At 44.7% G+C, this 20,388-nt stretch overlaps 3 protein-coding genes and 1 pseudogene across 6 annotated transcripts; 2 read left to right on the top strand and 2 right to left on the bottom strand.

Annotated features, from left to right (window-relative positions):
* Positions 1–556: 556 nt before the first annotated feature.
* Positions 557–4,915, top strand: LOC117862488 (multiple C2 domain and transmembrane region protein 5-like; annotated as a pseudogene).
* Positions 4,879–9,379, top strand: LOC117864889 (uncharacterized). Its single transcript, XM_034748957.1, has 4 exons — positions 4,879–5,744; positions 5,862–6,525; positions 8,981–9,055; positions 9,350–9,379. Exons 1-4 carry the CDS (start codon positions 4,879–4,881, stop codon positions 9,377–9,379), a joined length of 1,635 nt encoding a protein of 544 aa, XP_034604848.1.
* Positions 9,380–10,604: 1,225 nt separating this feature from the next.
* On the bottom strand, positions 10,605–12,399 carry LOC117865096 (uncharacterized). Its single transcript, XM_034749177.2, has 2 exons — positions 12,117–12,399; positions 10,605–11,099 (listed from the first exon to the last, which is right to left on the bottom strand). The coding sequence occupies exons 1-2, from the start codon at positions 12,237–12,239 to the stop codon at positions 10,869–10,871; spliced, it is 354 nt and encodes a 117-aa protein (XP_034605068.1). The 5' UTR covers positions 12,240–12,399; the 3' UTR covers positions 10,605–10,868.
* Positions 12,400–15,436: 3,037 nt separating this feature from the next.
* Positions 15,437–19,137, bottom strand: LOC117865727 (uncharacterized). 4 transcript variants are annotated; one of them, XM_034749967.2, is made up of 10 exons: positions 18,899–19,137; positions 18,137–18,174; positions 17,617–17,756; positions 17,163–17,209; positions 17,039–17,071; positions 16,804–16,925; positions 16,592–16,722; positions 16,198–16,421; positions 15,862–16,076; positions 15,437–15,745 (listed from the first exon to the last, which is right to left on the bottom strand). In XM_034749967.2, the coding sequence occupies exons 2-10, from the start codon at positions 18,137–18,139 to the stop codon at positions 15,659–15,661; spliced, it is 1,002 nt and encodes a 333-aa protein (XP_034605858.1). In that variant the 5' UTR covers positions 18,140–18,174; positions 18,899–19,137; the 3' UTR covers positions 15,437–15,658. The 4 variants fall into 4 exon arrangements, with proteins under 4 accessions (XP_034605858.1, XP_072151180.1, XP_072151181.1 ...); XM_072295079.1 differs by having other exon boundaries at positions 17,617–17,694; XM_072295080.1 differs by having other exon boundaries at positions 16,804–16,889; positions 17,163–17,187; positions 17,617–17,694.
* Positions 19,138–20,388: the final 1,251 nt, after the last annotated feature.

Raw genomic sequence — 20,388 nt, 5'->3', positions numbered from 1 at the left:
AGTATAATAAATGTTGTTTTCTCTTTTGAAAACTTAGTCAAATTGAAAATGATTTGACTATAAATACTTTATATTTTAGAACGGAGGGAGTAGTATCATCACTAATGTCATGTTTGCTTAGAGGTAGTTGGTGCAAGGGAATATGAGTTCAAAAGGGCTTATACTCTTTGTTTTGTGGGATAAGAATTTTGATGGGACGGTGAATGAGAATTTATAGGTCCAAACTCTCATTGATTATTACTTTCGAGGGACAAAATTTGATAATTAGGGTGGATATTGTGCTTTAAGTTGAAGACGACACAATCATCATGACTTATGATACTAAATTCATTCCAAAACCCATACACCAAATATGAATTCCCTCTCTTAATTCACTCCACAAACCGAGCAAGAGATTATATTAACAATCAAATTCCTATCTTAATTCCTTTTATCAACTTCTAATGCCACAACAAATTTTCGAGTAAGAAGTACAGTAAGTCGAGGCCGAAGGTCCGAGGAACGGAATTATACGAAAAATTCCTGCGTGGGACCCACCCTACCGGCCATGGTAATTGCAATCGTCACTTACCCCGTCGTTCCCGAGTACCGGCGGCTGGCGGCGCGCGGCGAGGCAAGTGCGGCGGCCGCGGATTCGGAGGGCCAGCCAGGCTCTCCGTCACGGAGGCGGCGAGAAGCTCAAACTAGAGCCGTAGGTAGCCATGCCTCTTGTTTTCGCATTGTTGGATGCCGCGAAGCAACATCGGCTTCGCGGTTTCCGCTGCGAGCGCATCCACCGTTCGAGTAAGGGGATGCCGGCGAGATCTGGGCGCAGGCGTCGGCGCGGCTGCAATCGCGGCCGCGGCGGCAGGGAGCAGGCGAACGAGGTCTGTCGGCGATGGCGCCGTGCCATTCGGCCGTCGAGGTGCTCCAGTTTTTCTTTTCCTTTACACTGATTTAGATTTTTTTTCCATAGCTTTTGTTGAGTCGTTGCCCTCTTAAATCGAAAACACAGGTTCGTATCTTTTCTTTCTCCCCAGAATCCATTGAACGTGTACTGAAACCTGCATTTGGAATCTGAAGAAAAAGCTTGCAAATGGCAACCACATGAAACTTTGATATTGGGCTTCAAAATGGGATGAAACTTGGTGAAAGTTGACATTTCGGTTTTGTTGGCACTAATTGCAATGTCAGTGTGTCCTGTAGTTGCTTACAGAAAGATATAAAATTGCAACAGCTGAAATCTTAAGTTCTCAGTTAAGCCACTTGTGCTTTCTTATGGGAAGCTGGTTCAATCATGTCCACACTCAACCGAATGAGAGAAGTTTTGTTGGAAGACTTACTTGAGGACTAAATATCACCTGCATAGTTCTTCAAATGTGCTGACTTATACAAAAATCACTAATCTGATCAAGAAAAATTTGCAAGTATGAAATGTACCTCGCCAGTCACAACAATAAAAAAAAATAAAAGGCAAAGATTTCTCAAATCAGCTTCAATAGGATAAGTAATAATAGCTTCTAATATGATAATTTATTATTCTATATTCTCTAAACAAATCTGCTTTCCTAGAAATAAGGTCCAAATAAGAGAGACACCTTCAAATATGTAGTACTTGTCGCCACAAAAAAAAAAGACTAGTTTCTCACTCCTAATGTCTTCAAACGTGAATTATTAAAGATTAGATTGAAAGTGTAAAATAATCAGCTTTAATATTTTCTGTTTTAATATAATATTGTCAACTTCACAATAATAAAGTAATGGTAGAAATCATATGTATCTGTACTTTCATCTGTATAACAGTTCAAAGTCAGATCCAAAGGAATAAACCATTACTTAAGTTTTAGGAGTAACAGGTCTCTTGTTAAAAAGAATCTAATATATTCCCGTAGGCCATCATTGTTCTAATTCAAAGAAATTACAAAAGCTGTATTAACTTTTTGCAGGCCACTACCAGCTCAGATTTGAAGATATGATGTTGAGGCTTAAACTGGTCGTGGAGGTTGTAAGTGCCAATGGCCTTTCGGACCGCCAAGAGCTACTGAATCCATTTGTTCAGCTTCATTTTGCTGGGCAAAGTTTCACTACATCGATCAAAAGGATGGTTCGCTGCCCTGTATGGTCAGAGAGGACCACTTTTGATGTGCTGGACAAACAAAGGCTTCCTTCTCTTACTCTTGAAGCTTCTGTCTACAATGCAATTGATGGCTGCCAGGTTTTCCTTGGCAAGGTCCGGCTTTCTGGGGCTACCTTCTCTGAATCAACTGATGAAGTCATCAAAGACTATCAGCTGAAGGGTGGACTATTCAAGCGATCAAAGGGAGTGCTACTTCTTAGAGTATTTCTGAAAAATGAAGCCCCTGTATCACAAGTTATTCGCCCTCCAGTTCCGCGACAACCCCTGCAGGTTCCTGTGGATGCTGTACCAAAGGAAATTCAGCCTAAGTTTGAAGATGGGATGATTGTTTGGCGTATACATTACTTGTTTGTACGTGTGGTTAAGGCTCGTTGCTTGCCTAATGTGGACATCGACGAAAAACCCGATCCCTATGTAGAGGTAAATGCTGGTAACCTTAGAGGCATCACCAAGTTTGCCCACGAGGAGCAGAATCCAGAGTGGAACTCAACTTTTGCCTTCTCCAAACGCCAGTTGGACAGCGCCCTAGAATCTATGCTGTTATCTATGATGGGGTAACATTTGGTTTTATTGGGTTGGTGTCATTTGACCTAAATGATGTTCCTTTGCGTTCCCAAAATGACAAACCAGTGGTACCACAGTGGCACCGTCTTATTGACGAAAGCGGAAGGACAACTCAAGGCGAGTTGATGCTTTCAGTTTGGAGGGGCACGCAGGCTGATGAGGCATTCAGTGAGTCATGGAAGTCTGATTGGTTAGAGGCAAGTGTGACTGCAAGACCCCACATTGTGCCCAAAGTGTATAATTTGCCAAGGCTGTGGTGTCTGCGTGTCCATATAAACGAGTTTAAATGTATTTCACTCGCTTCTGGAACCAAATTTGTAGAGGCATGGGTCAAAGTGGTGGTAGGTTGTCAGCATAAGAGGACAAAGATAGTGAAGAAGCCACTAGCCCATTATGTCTGGGATGAAGAACTGACATTTGTTGCTGCAGAACCATTTGAGGATGGCCTTCAAATTTCTGTCTACGCACATCTAGTGCCTCGCATAGGCGAGGTTATTGGTCAAACTGTCATACCCTTGGAAACAGTTCAGCGTCAAGTTGGGGGTCTCTCTACTGGACTTGAGAGGCAATGGCTTGATCTTCAAATTCCACCCAATGCATCAGATTCCGATGGTGGTGGGGTTGAGTTGACTGTGTCATCGTGCCGGATTAATCTCACTACCTGCCTCGATGGTGGATATGGTGCCCAGTATGGCTTTGGAGAGTACAAAAAGGACTTGAGACTAGCAGCTGAGAAAACCTCAAATCCTCCAGTTGTTGGCTTGTTTGAACTTGGTATTCTTGGAGCTCAGGGTCTCCCTCCTATCAGAAGAGGAAATGGGAGATTTTCGCTGCATCCATATTGTGTGGCAAAATATGGCCGGAAGTGGGTACGAACTCGTACCATCATCAACAACTGCCATCCTTCATTCAATGAGCAGTACTCATGGGATGTGTACGATACAGCAACCGTCCTGACCATTGGACTGTTTGATAATGGCCTGGTGGAAGAGTCTAGTTCAGGCAAGTACAAGGATGTCAGCATTGGAAAAGTACGGATACGCCTTTCCAATCTCCAACCTGGCCGGATCTATTCTCATGGGTACCCTCTTCTCATCCTACAGCCTGCAGGGGTGAAGAAATTGGGTGAACTGTACCTATCAGTAAGATTTACCACAAGATCATTAGTAAACACGGTGCGTATGTATGCATCCCCCAATCTACCAACAATGCACTATGAGGACCCTCTTTCAGTGATCCTGAAAGACAATTTGGAGCTCCCTGCTATCCAGATTGTCACATCCCGACTGAGCCGGATGGAACCACCCCTAAGCAAGGAAGCCGTGGAATACATGTTTGACGTGCAAAGCAACTTTTGGAGCTTGAGGAAAAGCAGGGTCAACTGGAACAGAATCATGTCAGTCCTCTCAATCTTCAACACATTTTGGAGATTTTTTTCCTATATTTGTTCATGGCAGAATCCTGCAGTCACTTTGCTGGCCCATCCTGTTTTCCTCCTAGCTCTTGCGTTTCATCAGTTCATACTCCCATCAGCGCTCTTATATATCTTCTTGATTACAATATGGAACTACCGGTGTCGGCCAAGTTATCCTTCGCACGCTGATATCAAGATATCTTTAGCAGACACAGTACACCCAGATGAGCTCGACGAGGAATTTGATACCTTCCCTACTTCTCGGACCATTGATTTAGTAATGATGAGGTATGATAGACTAAGGAGTATCGCCGGCAGGATACAGGCGGTCATGGGAGACGTGGCATCGTGTGGGGAGAGGATTACTTCATTGACAACATGGAGGGATCCAACGGCAACAGCAATATTTGGGCTCTTTACTTTAGCAGTAGCCATTATGCTCTGCTTTACACCATGGAAAATTCTTGTCGCAATAGCTGGAGCCTACACCATGAGGCACCCCAAGCTTTGGCGGAAGACGCCATCATTTGTCAGGAACTTCTACCAGCGATTGCCACAGAAGACAGACAGTTTGCTCTGAGTATCTTCTGTAATATGTGCTGTTTCTTGAGTCTGTTGGTTGCAACTCTATTGTGATACTTTCTCATGTTACTTTGTTCTGTTCCTTTTTTTTTTTGAAACGAATTGTTCTGTTCCTTTAGTCTGTTAGTTGCAACTCTCTTCTGTAAACTCTTTGTTGTGTCATCGGGCCTGGCTGTAAGATTTCATTTCCATGCTTAGTAATATGCGCCTGGTCCGTGTGGAGGTGCTGGTCACCCTCAGCTGCACCCTCCTCGTCACACTGGTGTTGCTAGGCTCCAGCCGGCGCGCCAGCCGCAGTGCCGCCTTCCGCCTTGTTGTCTGGTCGGCACTCATGTTGAGTTATCCAGCGGTGTCCTACACCATTGGGCTGATGCAGTCTGGCTCTTTCAGCAATGAGCTCGTTATCGTCTGGGCTTGCTTCCTCGGCTGTGCCGATGGCATTGCCTCTTGCAGCGTCGACGACTCTGACCAGCAAGCCCGCACCATGCTGAACCAGGCTGCCCAGATCATCTACGTGTTCTTCCTCCTCTTTTCTTATGCCACTTCTTTGCCGTTGCATCTGAAAATTCTTCTCTTGTTGATCTGGCTGTTGATTGTCGCCAAGCTTGGAGTGCGCCTGAAGAGCTTTTTCTCAGTTGGTAGGGATCGAGTCCTCTCCATTGAGAACCGGCTCATCACCATGTATATGCGAGATAAGAAAAATCTCTTGGTTAGCGGTGAGGCAGGCCTGGAGGATGGGCGCGGGGAGTACAAGTTCAGTGTCCCCAATAGCATCGTCACCATCGAAATGGTTTGGCAGTGCAAGGGACAGTTACTGAACTCAGACAACCCACAAGCACGAAGACTAAAGGATCTTTGTCTCTCATTTGCCCTGTTCAAACAGCTACGGCGACTCCTCAGTGGGTGCTCTTTGCGCCTGCGTGGACAGACGCACTTTGATGGATCAACCGAGTATGAGAGACACATCTTTCCTGATGATGATACTGGGAATGCTGTTGACTCCCAGGAGAGGATGCATCGCATCGTTGAGGTCGAGCTTGGCTTTCTCTTTGATTTCTTCTATGCAAGGTAGCCATCTCCCAGAGAAACTCTTGTCCCTGAAACCGTTCTGTTCTTGGCTGTTCTGACGACAAGCCTTTCTACCCTCTTCATCCCCACCTTTTTCAACTATCATTCCCCTGACAGAGACATGAGCATTTCCACCACGGGCTTCGACATATGGTTGACTAGAATGGTAATAATCTTGTTTGTGCTCCTGGAATTGTTTCAGTACTCCATGCTTGTGTTCTCCGATTGGCACAAGGTGACGATGCTGTGCCGGTATGTCCAAGATAAATTGTGGCAAAAGCATCCCATATTGGAGATGCTACTAGGTCCAATGTGCCGTGTTGCACTGAAAAGACAGTACTGGAGCAACTCGGTTGGGCAGTACTCGCTTCTGCATACCTGCATCCGCTCTGAAAACGAGCTCATGTTTCGCCTGCCTTTACCAAGTTTGATCAGACGTTTCCTGGTGAGGAACAGGATGATGACTCGCAGGGATCTGCCCATGACAGTGAAGCACGCAATCCACAGCCATGGTGCATGCTTCTCTTCACTTGTACGTGGCCAGGTCGCTTTGCAATATGTGGATAGAATTCAGACGGGCATCCTCCAAGAGCTTTGTCCAACCATCTCGCATCAAAGTGTCATCCGTAGCATGCTGATTTGGCACATTGCTACTACACTATGTAATTATAAATCAGAAGCCAGCATGGTGGCAGCAGAGAGGGACACCATCAGAGACCAGGAGGTGGCCACCACGGTCTCCGACTACTGTGCTTACCTTCTGTTTTATGCACCAGAACTGGTAACGAAAAATTACCGCAGCACACAGATATCGATGGAAATCCTGCAGAGCACATCGATCGCAGCAGTGCCTTGGAGGATGCCGTTCTACAGATGAGTTGTTAAACAAAAAACTCTCCAGTTTGCAACCAAAGGGCAGCCAAGACAGTGGCGATGACCAGGACCGACACAAATATTTCCGAGGAAAGGAAAATTATGACAAGTATGAAGCTATTTTGGCCAGTGGCAGAAATCTTGGATTTGATATACTTGGGATGTTTCCTGACAACGAAGCACGGTGGAAAATGCTTGCCATGCTGTGTGGACAGAGAAACTTATGTCTGTTGCACCATCGGATACCGTGATGGAGCATGTTAAGAAACTTGCCACAGGTGGTGAGTTCATCACACATGTCTGGGCCTGGTTGACGGATTGCATTATGACACAGCCAACAGAGTTCTTTCCTTAGAACCTGCAGCTGGGATATAATATACTTTATATCACTTTATTAACTGATCAAATCTTCCTGCATTTCCTTCTGTACATGTAATTTGCATACTTATGGAGTTGGGAAAATAATGATATAGGTAAAGTGTTTTTGATCGACGACAGACGGAATCGTTGGTTATGTGGCTTAACCACTCACCTGATGAACAAGAAAAAAAATCATTGAACAGAAAAACATGTTGTGCTTCCAGCTGTAATTAAACAAGACGTACAGGTTTTCCCACCCTTCCAATAAAAACTGGACCAATGTATGGTAATCCCATATCAATGAACAGTTGTAAGATGGATATCACACTATCCCGTACCAGCATTCAAATTTCAAGAGAATAGGCTCGAACGACAAAAGTCGATATACTTCTCATGTAATAAAATTAGACTCAGGTTGTTCCCTTAAAATCTAAAGATGATCATATGCTCTAATAAAGTACTGTTTGAGATTGTAATCAGTTTTCTATAAACAGGATGCACTTTTTGTCTATAGTTTCTTCGACCAAGAGCTATTGTGAAGCTCTTGTCTGAAACTACGATCATACAGATACATACGGTTTTGTTTTCTAAGTGCAGTTTTGTATGAAAATAAATGGATTGATTAAATTCGTCTCCAGTCTTTGTCTGACTGTCTGTCTGCTAGTTGCAGTTGCAGTAGAATTTTTTTTTTTTGAAACTTTAAATCAGCAGGAGTGCTGCCATATCATATAAGGGAGATAGAGAGAGTTCAAGGTTACATTGTGGTGATTAATAAAAACGGTTAAGCTCACAAATCTCAAAATGAAATGAATCTATCATTGATACTATGAAATTAAAGGTGCTCCACGTGCTCTTTGTCTCAAGCCGATTTCTTCCTTGATTAGGCCAAGAACTGATTGGGGTGTTGCTTGAACACCTCTGAATATTCTTCAGTTCCATTCATTCCACAGATTTCAGCATGTGTAGATCATAACAGCCGCAATTGCCCTTCTTCTTTCCTTCGTCACCTCCTACAAAGACCGGCGCCACCATTCTTGGAGATCAACGTCTGTCTGCGGTAGTGGCACCAGGTGGTTTGTCCAAGAATGAATGAGCTGCCAAACTTGAGCTGCATATGGACACTGGATGCAAAGATGCACAGCCGTCTCAGGTGCTCCCAGACAGAGGGGACATATGGGGTTACACGGCCAATTTCTCTCTGCCAGTCGATCAATAGTGAGAATTCTATTCTCCAATAGGAGCCAAGTGAAGAACCTATGCTTTCCCTCGGCCTGTGCTTTCTATATTGCTTTAGCTTGGAAGGTGTAGAAAGATCCTTTGAACTGAATAGCATATGCTGATTTGGTAGTGTAGTTGCCATATTGTGTCCATCTCCGTACAATTTCATCTTGATTGTCACTGAAACTAGTGTTCTAGACAAATTCCCGGAGGTTAATAAATTCAGCCAATTCAGTAGCAGAACTCATCCTCCATAGACCCCTCGTCCAGTTGTGGTCAGTCAATTCCTCGTAAACATTCATGTGCTTTCTCCAAGCCAATTTGTATAAGTTTGGCACAAGATCTCTTGGAGCCTGGCCATTCAGCCACGAAGAACCCCAAAATTTGGCCTTTTGGCCATTGCCAATCTGCACAACTGTACTGGCTCGAAATAACTGCAGATCTAGCTCATTTACAGGGGCTTCAGTGCCCACCCAAGGACAATCTGGCTCTTTCCACTGGAACCATACCATCTCAGCCTTAGAGCTCTACTGAACCTTTCCAGATCCCAAGCCTCCATATTCCTTTGATCTCTTAATATTTGTCCACTTGACTAGGCAATGTCCTCCATTAGTTTCAGCTTCTCCCTTCCAAAGAAAATTCCTTCTAATCTTATCTATTTTCTTTATTGCCCACTTTTTTAGCGAGAAGGTAGATAAGAAGTAAACAGGGATAGCTGATAGAACTGAATTTACAAGCACCAATCTTCCTGCCTTATTCATCAACCTGCCTTTCCATCTTGGCAGCCTTGCTGCAACCTTGTCAATGAGGGGTTGTACATCAACCTTTCTGAGGGCTCTGGTGTGAAGTGGCAACCCAAGGTAAGTGCAAGGAAAGCTTTTGACTGGACATTGGAAACTTTGCATGATCTCCTCTATGTTTAGTGTATCACAGTGAATTGGATAAACAACACTTTTGCTTCTATCAGTTAGTAAACCTGATGTTGTGCCAAAAGCTTCTAAGATATCAGCCACCACTCTTACTTCCTCACTGTCAGGCAGCTTCTAAGATATCAGCCACCACTCTTACTTCCTCACTGTCAGGCTTCAGAAATATAGCCACATCATCAACAAACATGCTGATTCTAGCTATAACATTCCTATTCTGAATCTCAGATAGCAGCCCCTGAGATGCAACAATGGTGAGCATTTTTTATAGTGGCTCCATGGTCAGGATGAAAAGCATAGGGCTTAAGGGATCTCCATAACGTTAGCATGTCCTATGTTTGAACCACGGTCCTCTTGTGCCATTCAGCAGAACTGATGTTGTAGCAGTAGATAAAAGGGTTGAGACCCAGTTTCGCCATCTTGCTGCAAAGCCCATATGTTGCAGCTCTTCCATAAAGTAATCCCACCTTACACTATCAAAAGCTTTTTTTATGTCCAGCTTTAGAAATAGAGCAGGTTTCTTAGCATGGTGTAGAGCCTAAACCATGTTCTGAATAAAGTGAAAGTTGTCTTGTATGCTTCTTCTTTTAATGAAAGCATTTTGTTTCCTAGAGATTAGATAATGCTAGTGTGGTGAAAGTCTGTTTGCCAACTGTTTGGAGATGATCTTTGCAATACTATGTGTCAAGCTGATTGGGCGAAAATTGCTCATACCAGATGCCGCGGGTGTTTTTGGAATGAGAACCATATGAGCCTTGTTCAGTAGCCATGTGAACCATGTGAGCCTTGTTCAGTAGAAATTTCAATCAGCAACACAAGTGAACCATGTGAGCCTTGTTCAGTAGAAATTTCAATTAGCAACACGTCCACACCCCTTCACATTACACGTTTTGCGTTACTGCTAATCCGTGGAAGTCGGAAAGGGAAAAAATTGAACGCTGCCATGAGGCAAGGCCGCAAGGGTGATACCTAACCTGACCCTGATGTGAAGAGTGAGGCCTAGCACCTCTGGCAGACGAGGGAGACGGCCTCATTGGCGGCGGCGAGATGGGAGGCTCACGGCCGGCACCGTCTGCGGCGGCACGGGCGGTGGGTGGCAAGGGCGCCGTAGGCTCGAGGAGCCGCGGGAAAGATGCTGCTGAGGTGGGAGGCAAAGCGGCGGCAGGTGGGTTCCACGTGATGGGAAGCAGGTCAGGCGGAGGGGAGAGAGATGCAGAGATGGGCCGAGAATTTCAGGGTGTGACAGCTTCAAAATTCAGATTGATTCATTCAGATAAGTTTTGGACCAACCCGGACAGCCAGTGGCCTAGAAAAAGAATACTTGCACCCTTGATGCAGATCGACACGCACCTCGAGTGCCCTGTTCCTCGAAAGACCAAGCTCTGCATTTGATCTCTCTTCAAAATACCGAACAAGATACCAATCATTGTTACGCATGCATCCTATCTAATTCCATAGATAAACTAAATATAGCAAACGGAAATATCGTGAAACAGAAGGACCATTGATTGTGAAGTTCTAGCTTTTGATATTTACACGAACGCTAGCTCTTCACATCTCTTATAGCTAATTAAAGCCTTGCGCCTCCAAAATTTGCCGCGCTAACCAGCTGGTTGATGCTAAACGCCGGCTCCTCTAAACAACGACAAACCAAGCCAGCAGCCAAAAGAAAACAGGAGAAGAAGAAGAAGAAGAAGAAGCAGAACTACGCACGCAGCGTCGTGTACTACTATTTCTACTATAAGAACTAGAAGGGCGCCGTAGCGAAGTCCTTGTCGATGGAACGCCGGCGGCGGCTACCACCTTTGCTGCCGCCGCGGCTTTTGGCGTCGTAGCAGCCGAGCTCGACGTCGTCGTCGGACGAGGAGTCGAAGGAGTTGGACTTGCTGACGGCCACCTGCACGGGCTTGAGCCCCTCGGTGAAGATCCGGATCGCCTCCTCCTCCGTCTTGGTGCTCACCACGTACAGCGCCGCCTCCTGCAAAATTTAGAAAAGAAAACGAAACCATGTCAAATCACTGTCCATCTTTCCGAAGAATCTGCTTTAGTTTTGTTCGTGTTCCCTCCACTTCCATTCGGACCCCCTGCTACGTACGTATAGTGCGCGCGTGAGTACGTTGTTAACATGAACACGTACGTGTGTGCGTACGTGTACCGTACGTATGCAAAGACACGTATGGAGGACGACGACGTACGTGGTGGGTCACACACGTCTCCGTCACGGCCGTGGACGTGTGGCCCGTCGGGCGCATGGGGTTCATGTTTAGGTCAAGTGACAGAGACCCCTTCGTGGACACGTAGCACGCCAATCATTGTACTGTGTGTATGCTATATACACGTTCGCTCGCATGCGTAGTTAGCCATATGCTACATTATTTTCTTTGTTTGCTTAGATAAAAATTGATCACCATGAGTCTATTAAAGCCAGGGAATAGGAAATGAGGCAAACACTACAAAAAATTGAGCCCTTTTAGAATTTTCTTTTTGTGCATTTGTGGATGGAGAAAGGTGCAGCGTGCACATAGGCGATAGGTGAGTCACTGGAGAGAAAGATGGAGCGATGCAATTGTACCTAAGCACGTGGAATGGACTGCCCAAGTGAACAGGCTTTCAGGAACAGTGACACTTCAATTATTGGAAATTATTCATATTATTTGTATCCTGGTACTTTTTTGAAAGGGAATATATACTTTTATAATGCTTTATAGTATTTGTATTTGTATTTTCGTGGTTGCCTAATCATTTGAAAATTTACAGTTTATCTTTAAAAAAAACAAGTAGGGGCCTTCAAACTGGATTATTTTTGGATCATGAATTGAATTTGCAATCTGGGAACACAAATTGATGATTAAGGAAGCGAGAAGAGCCCATTATTTTTGAGAGAAAAGATGTTGGGAGTCAGAACACATACGATAGATGCATCATCGCAGAATTCTGGCACGTACTTAAAGGATGCAAAAGAAGATTGTGTTGCATGCATGGACGCGGTGCTTACCCTGGCGAACTTGATCTGGTCGAGCGTCAGCGTCTTGGGCTCCCACTCGATGGACGGCATCCGCCCCGCCGCCTCCAACCTGCTCGTCGCCGCCGTCGTCGCTGCCATCTCCGCCGGCGCCATTATCGACTCCTCCTCTTTCGGTATAATACTCGCGTAAATACCGGAATGAAATAATACCCCGCGCGTAAATACGTAGGTATACCCCGCGCTCAGCTTCTGAATCGATGCGCGCGCTTCTCCTGTGCTCTCTGCTCCTCTCTGCCTGCAAGAGGCGCCTACCCCTACCCGCCGATGGAGCCGCGGGCTATATATACCAGGCCCCGGCAGGGGAGACACCCACGACGTGTCGCCGCCGTACGGGTGGTCCGGTGCCCACGTGGCGCCCCCGGAGTGGGGGTCGCGCCCGGCCACGCGGCGCCGCGCTGCGCCTGCGTTCGGACGACCGGTGTGCGGGCCCGCCAGCGTCCGAGGTACCTGTGGCTGTGGTTCGGAGTCAGCCACGGGCGGGGACACGTAGTGGCGTCTCCGTGGTGGCCACCGTCCACGGCCAATGGAGGCTCGCCGCGTACGCGGTTTACTCGCGCGGGGGCGCCGGGTCCCGGGATATTGCGTGCCGGGACTCGCTGCTTTGATCGATCGGTCGGTTCGTTACCAGTTTACCGGTAGGACCGGATCGGGATCCCACATGCATGTGCTGGGCTGCAGGGCAATCTCGCTCCTGTGGATAGGCACGGATGCATGTGCATGGCTCTTTCGCCAAACATCTCGGAGCAGAGAGCAGATCATATACTACTACGTAGCTGCTGCATGCACGTTACGCTTGCTGCAGCCGTGAGCAATTCACATTTGGTGACAAGAAGAAGAAGGGGCGAGAGCGAGGAGGAGGAGGAGGAGGAGGTCAAGACGGACTTGAAGCGGCTGTGCTCGATCGGAGTCCTGTTGATCCGGCCGCCGGCGAAACCAGGATGCGCTGCCACACACGCGACACGACGACGCGTGCATGCATATACTAAACACGTCAGCCCGTCGGGGATCGCGCCCGATCGTCAGGCTGCCGCCACGTCGACCTGCCTCGGATCTCCCGAGTCCCGGCCATCGTCGTCCGAATCGCTTTCGCCTCGATTCGATGCTGTGTGCCAGCGACTTGTGTGTCGCCTTCCCACCCGCTGCTAGCTACTGTAGCTGCTTCCCTCCTTTTCGACACTCTCGGGAACACGTACATACAGCGACCAAAATTTGTGCAAATGACGCGAGTGTTGCGTGCACCGCTGGCTCTACGGCTGCCGCACCGTACCATGCCAACAACAGACGCTAAGAACCGGCCAGGCCCGGCATGATCTGCATATGATCGATGATTGGGGTGGCCTCGTGTGGTGCTACTGTTGGCCATCAGATCTTTTCAGGACCAATATGCTTTTATTTTTATGTTATGTATATAACTATACAGAAGTTGCATCACCTGATTATTGTAACGCGATGGAGTTGACTAACAATATCTCTTGTTCCACGTTAGGTTTGGCATAAGTGATCGAGAGTTTTGGTGAGGCCGGCCGGTCACTCTTCCACCACCACCATTGGTCGTCTCTCCAAAAGAGTAGGACCATGCATGGCTAGCTACGTGTAGAGTTCTCAGCCCGTTTTCTGCTTGTCAATGCCTGCCCGGTGCAGTGTTGTTTATTCTGAGCTGCTAGTTGGTCGGCTGAATGCTATGCATGATTGAAACCTGGGTTATTATCAGCTGGCCCGGCGGGCACGTTCTTCTCTGTCTGCGTTAGGCGTTAGCAGCCATTGCTGTCCAATCAAACTAAGTGCCACAAGCTCGATCGATCAAGGCCTTATTCGTACGTGTCACCGTCGCGTCTCGTATGGGCGTGCAGGAATGGGAGCCGGCCGGGCGGCTGGGGATATCATCTCATCTCATCCCGTTACGTTTGTGCAACAACGAATGATTGCTCAACTCCATGATAGTGCAATTATTGATAAGTATGACCAGACCAGCAGGTGCTGCTACCTAGGACGGATCGAGACGCGCACATATGCATGTATAGATGTGTTTGCATCCTCGATCTGCTACCTAATATCTCTCTTCGATGCGTTCAACCTTTTTTTTCTATATAGTCTCGCACTAAAATGGTCGAATTATTCCTCCTTTTAAATGCATACTCCTCCATTTTTACGCACACATATCAAAATTCAAACTTTACAATATTTAACTATTGATTTTTTATTTTTAAAATGTAAAATTCATATGGTTGGATTCGTAATAAAATATAAGTTATAATCATTATAAATAAATAGTTAAAATGTTATTTGGAAGATCCTGCCAAGTCATATCACACCTTATAAACATGGACGGAGCTACCCTGCGTGTGGTACGGAGTCAGGCGCGGTGCGGACACGTGGCGTCTCCTGCCCGCGCCGGCCGGCTGCAGCCAATGGGGGCTCGCCGGGTACGCTATTTACTCGCGCCGGGATATTTGCGTGCCAGGACTAGCCGCGCCACCGGCCGGCCGGCGGTTGTTGCGGTTCCCACCGTGCATGTGCAGGCATGGCGAGGCCGCCGGCGGCCGTCACGTAACGAACGACGCATGCATGCATCATGGTAGGTGCACGTGGATCGAATGGCTCGACGAGTGCAATTCGCATTCGTTGAGAAGCAGAGGAGCTCAAGCCGGACTGCTTCTCGATGAGACCGTTTGATTCGATCGCCAAAGCAAAACGTAACTTATTACTCGTTTTGCCTCTGACCATGTCCCTCTCCTCCTCGCCGCATCGACAAGAATTCCCAAGAGTAGTTGCTTCCGCTTTGATCGAGAATGCACCATGGAGGCTTCAAGGCAAACATGGCTGCTGCCATTATATTGACGCTCCGGTGCACGGCCCCTCTAACAAAGCTTTTGTTAGACTGTAGCTGCCGGTATGTTTGGACGGCCCAGGCCTAAAACGGGCTAATGTATCGTTGCTTGTTTTTTTATATAAAAAAACACATATATTATATAAATAAAATACAAAAGAGATAAAGATATAGAGATATATAAAATAGAATTTGTAGAGATACGTTGAATCTAGTACGGCTCCCCTGAATCTACTGATGCATTAGGCCATCTGCTTAAAGTAATGGTGATGCAGTTTAACCATCTTCTGTAAGACGGATGTATAGGAAGCCCCCCAACGTAGACCGCCGGTTCTAGCCTCTTCTTCAATCAATTCATTCAATTGCTGTTACTATTTTTTTTAAAAAAAAAAGGGGAAACAACTCACCCGACATATTACATCGCGAATAAGCGAGGTAAATAACAGCAAAGAAGACGGTAATATGTACATGGAAGTTCAGCATATATTCATAAACAGGCATGAATAGCTTTATACATCATTTTCTCCACTGTGAAACATTCACTTTAAGATGCCACTAACCCATTACCCAACCAAGGGTGCCCATCCCACAGAACAAGGATAAAGTCAGTAGCTCATCAAGCTCTTCTCCCTGGTCGTGTCTTGTCGCTGGAAATATACTGATAATGCATTACTGCCTATGTTATTCAGCCCTTCAGTGAGTATTTCTTTCCTGTAAACGCTGCAAATTTCGGTTCGTTCTTCGGTTCCTCCTTCGCTTCCTTCTCAGGTGCCTACAAATTGATGGACTAAATGTCAACACAATATAGCAAACTTGGAAGCCTAAGGTGCTTGCTCCATGCATCCTTACCAACTCAAAACTAGCTCTCAAAAGAAAAAAAATACCAACCTTATCGGCTCGACTTCCACCAGAACCGAAGACAAGCTTTCCTGTGGTCTTACGCGATGAACCACCCTGTGACGTGTTGGGTGTTGAGGGCTGCACACCATTGGTTGCATTAGCTTGCCGCTTTGCAGGGGATGAGGCCAGCACATCTTTATCCTTAGAAGGCTTCCCATCCAGACGCCTTCCTAAACCGGTGAACTTTGGTTCTTCTGGAGCCTCTGCAAAAAAAAAAAGGGGAAAAAAGCAAAAGAATTGGAGGGCCTCTTGTCTAATACTTACAAAATAAAAGGCATCAAGAAGAGTAACCACGTCCAGTGATGTACAGAACAAGTGCATTACCGGTAGTAGGCTCTGTGTTTGCAGGAACAGCAGGTTTTACTGGCTCAGGTTCTTTATAGTCAAGTGGTGGAGCAAAGTCAACCTCACAATCAGTCTCAATAATACTTATAGCATTGGAAGGTTTTGTCTCCACTATATCAATGTAGTACTTCTTGTTATTATACGCTACCATAATGCTGTCACCTGTGGTTAGACAAGAAAAGTTCCTCAAAGTTTTCTCCAAGCTGCAAGAATGAGACAAACAGAGCATTAGTGTTCTTCAGGAATTTTGTACTTGCATTACTTGCAACGCATACTATGTAATTCCAGTTACAATACAGCAGTCATATAAGGAGGGAAGGGGTAAACAGACGTTCCACTAGGATAAGAAATAGTTAACAAAAAAAACACTAACATTGCTTTGGGGTTTGAGATGTCCAAAAAGTCTGTTGTATGAGGCTGCAACTTGACATATGTGCCCTTGGGGAGGTTGGCATTTTTTATGAACACCATATCTCCTTCTTGCAGAAGAAGATTTTGCATCATCTGATGGAATACATAAAGTTAGCTTTATTGACATAATGATATCCAGAGAAGAGCAACGGTATCCTAGAGATCTCAACGTACCCAATATGGCATGTAGATCATGCCTTCTTCTGCAATGAACTCCAGAACACCACAATGTGAAGTCCGTTCTGCTGCCGCATTTTGGACTTCAAAAAGCATAGGATACTCAATATGCAGAGATGCTGCAGAGAAACATAACACAATTTTTTGGGAGCCGAGAACGTATTGTCAAATGAGTGTGGGAAAAACTGTTAATAACATGTAAGATGAAGGAAGTAGTCTGCGCCTAACTTACCTAGACGATCAAGGGCTGATGGTGGCATAATAACTGAAAAGAAGCAAAGTAATAATCACGTAAATCTTCTGATGGCAAATAAAAGGGCATATGGAACTTGGAACACATTGAACAGAGAACATACTTTTGTCACCAGCCTCAAGTTGTGGCTGCAAAAACAGTAACATAGATCTATTACAATAAATTGCAAAAAAGCAAACCAAAAATGTTATATTGAAAGGTTGTAATTATTCTAGCAATAGATGCTGATAGAATTTACTGGCCCAGTTAATGATAGTTTAAATATATTTTACTTGATTCAATTCAAAAGTCATGTTGATTAAGGAAAGATAAGTTCCTCATTCAACAATTGAATGAAAATAGGCATTAGAACCCAACCTATGGAATATGATTCATATGCAAAGGAGGACAAAAGAAACACAGAATGGAATAAAAGAATTGATTACAGTATCTCATAACAAGCAACTATCTCATTAGTCAATATGTCCCTTGAAACTGGGTAGATGATGAAGTGGAAAACATATATTACTATATTCAAATAGAAAATATGGCACCTCATCTGAAGAAGATTTACAAACCTTGTCAATGAAAGATGCAGGGTAGCAGCGATATGTCTGCTCGAAAGTGCTTCCCGGGTAGCCATAGCCTTCGAAGTACTATTCATCATGAAGAAATGTATAAGGACTGAGGAGACAGCAGCGTGGTTCCACAACAAAGTCTTGTATGAAAGCATGCGCGTATGAAACAAGTCAGAAGACAGGCAACTCCTCGTTTTGAGTATTAATAACATACATGGTACATAAAAGAAACTGTAGCTTGGTTCAGATACAAAGTAAAATGCTACCATATTGGTCAAGCAATGGCAGCAAGTATCAAGGAAGAACATTGGGGATCTGAATTCACTGCTGCACGATGCACATTAGACGGTGATATAGACCAAATATCTATTGACATTGTTTGACTGTCCAGTGCTATCAGCAAATTCCAAGTGGGATGAGAAAGCTAATTACATGATTCCACGGAAAGAAATTCCCAGACCAATGGGTCGGATTGTTCAAAAATGGATAAAAAAAACAGATTTTCAGGTAAAGGACTTACCATTGTTTCCCCACACGAAGGTTAACCCCTCCTGCTCCCTTGAATATGAGAAACAAAAGGAAATAAATCAAATGATGCGACAAGGCAGAGATACAAAAGTAGGCACTCGAAATGTCAAGCATAAATAATTGCACTCACACTTGTGATAATGTGACAATCAAGAAAGGAAAGACAATATCAGTTATAAGCCTTGGTCAGTCTTCATCTTTTGACTGAGACTACGAATATGCAACATCAGACCAAAGAATTAAGACTCACGCAAAGGAGATTACATCTTTGCAAAATGCTCATGAACATGATGGCAACTGGTTATGAAGGTAGAGAAATAGATATCTAAGGTATAGTCAGCTATTTAAATCCAACAGAATCGATAACCATGTATCTGGAGCACACTTCAAGGTCCAAATACTCATTGGCATGGTTAGCGTACAACTTGAACGAAAACTCAACACGTTACTTTAGCAATAGACAGTGGTACGGCTGCTAGCCTAGCACCCTTTCAGTAATAACTAGGAAAAAAGGTATCATTTATTGCACCTACGGATGAATTGGCAGTATATGGACGCAAAGGGGCGATTTTGCTAGCACATATGAACAAGAAGGCAGTTGTTGACAAGGCGACGAACTTTGTCAGGCACAATTCCCTGCGGTCTAATACAAGCACGGTAAAGGGCCTCCCGTGCGGGGATCGGATGTGCAAGAGCGGTTGGATGGCCCCGGATTACACCGGAAGAGAAATTGAGTCGACAGTCGAGGTTTTACCGAGAAATCGACAACCCGGCGGATCTTGCGGCAGTCGGGGAGGCGGAGTGGAGACGGAGAAGATTGGATGGGAACCCTCCCCTCCCTCTGAGTTTCTTTGGGAAGAAGAGGAGGAGGAGCTCGCGCTTGGTTGGTGGCGGAGACCGGACTCCAGACTCCAGAGAGGGGAGAGAAAGAGGAACAGAGGAAGGACTCCTTCCTTCTTCCTTGTTGCCTCCGATCGAAGAAAGAGGACAGAGGAGCTAATCGAGGCCGCAACGAATAATCTAGAAGATGGGATTCCAAGACGAAGGCCTGCCAGATTTGCGGAAGGGCAGTAGCAGCGTATACAACGCCCAGCCCATGAACGGCCCAGGGAGTAGAAGCTTGTAGCCCGCACAACCACGGGTACTAGTTATTTTTTTCCTACTTCTTTTTTTATATTTTATTAATTGTTTCCTATATAAGTAAATGCATTGTTATTTCTAAAAAATGCATTGTCATTTGAAGTCAGCAGTACAAACTATTTATTATACAACAAGTCGAACTGATTTCAATACTTTGATAATTATAACATATTCGATATTTTATATAAAAATTTGTTAAAAAGACACATGTATTCAATCATTCAACAATGTGTGAAACTTAATTCAACAATTCACAAAACATGATTCAACATTAAGGGAAAAGCATAGCTCAACAGTCAATACTTGAATTTTTGAAAGAAAATACTTTACATATGCTGAAGTAGTATATCAAATTTGTTGAAATAGCATATCGTATTTATTGAACTTTTCAACAAATAATAAATGTATTCACATCGGATCTCATCTTGAAGCATTAATTCCAAACAACAATAATCTTCAAATGGATTTAAAAATAGATGAATGGTTGAAAAAATCATAATAAATGTTTGAAACTTAAACTATATTCCTTCAACCTTCCCCAGCGCTGACATGTGTCCTCCGCCCATCAGCACCTACTAGTGCACACACGCCAAACATGTTCGGTTCATAATGTGCCAATCAAAAGCCGCCAAACAACTTCCAGAAGTAGCAGCTCTTAAATTGAAATCACGTTCCATCCATTGTTTACTCATAAACATTAGCTCATGCCAGTGCACAAGTTGAACAGAATACAAGGAGCCTAGCCTTTCTCAAGCCTCAACCATAGCATCAAAATCTTCTACCAATTCCCGCTGATGTTCATATAGTAGAAGGTTTATTTTGGAACTTCTCAAGTCCAAAATAATTGGTGGATAGTTTAAAAAAGATTTTAGTAATAACTGAAGCATGAACTAATGATGAATATTTCTCTTTTCATGTCTCGTTGACCAAGAATCTATCCAAAATTTTAGAAATCATGATTTCTTACCCATTAGTTGAGGCGAAACTATTTCAGTAGTTTAGATTTCCATAAGCAATTTGTGTTGATAAAATCATTAAAAATGATAACCCTCTCCAAATGAATCCTACCATTATTCTGCTCATGAACATTCAAAATAAGATTGA

This window comes from Setaria viridis, chromosome 7 (genome assembly GCF_005286985.2).
Source record: "Setaria viridis chromosome 7, Setaria_viridis_v4.0, whole genome shotgun sequence".
Taxonomy (NCBI): Eukaryota; Viridiplantae; Streptophyta; class Magnoliopsida; order Poales; family Poaceae; genus Setaria; species Setaria viridis.
The sequence above is the reverse complement of the archived record's forward strand: the minus strand, read 5'-3'. Positions and strand labels throughout refer to the sequence as shown.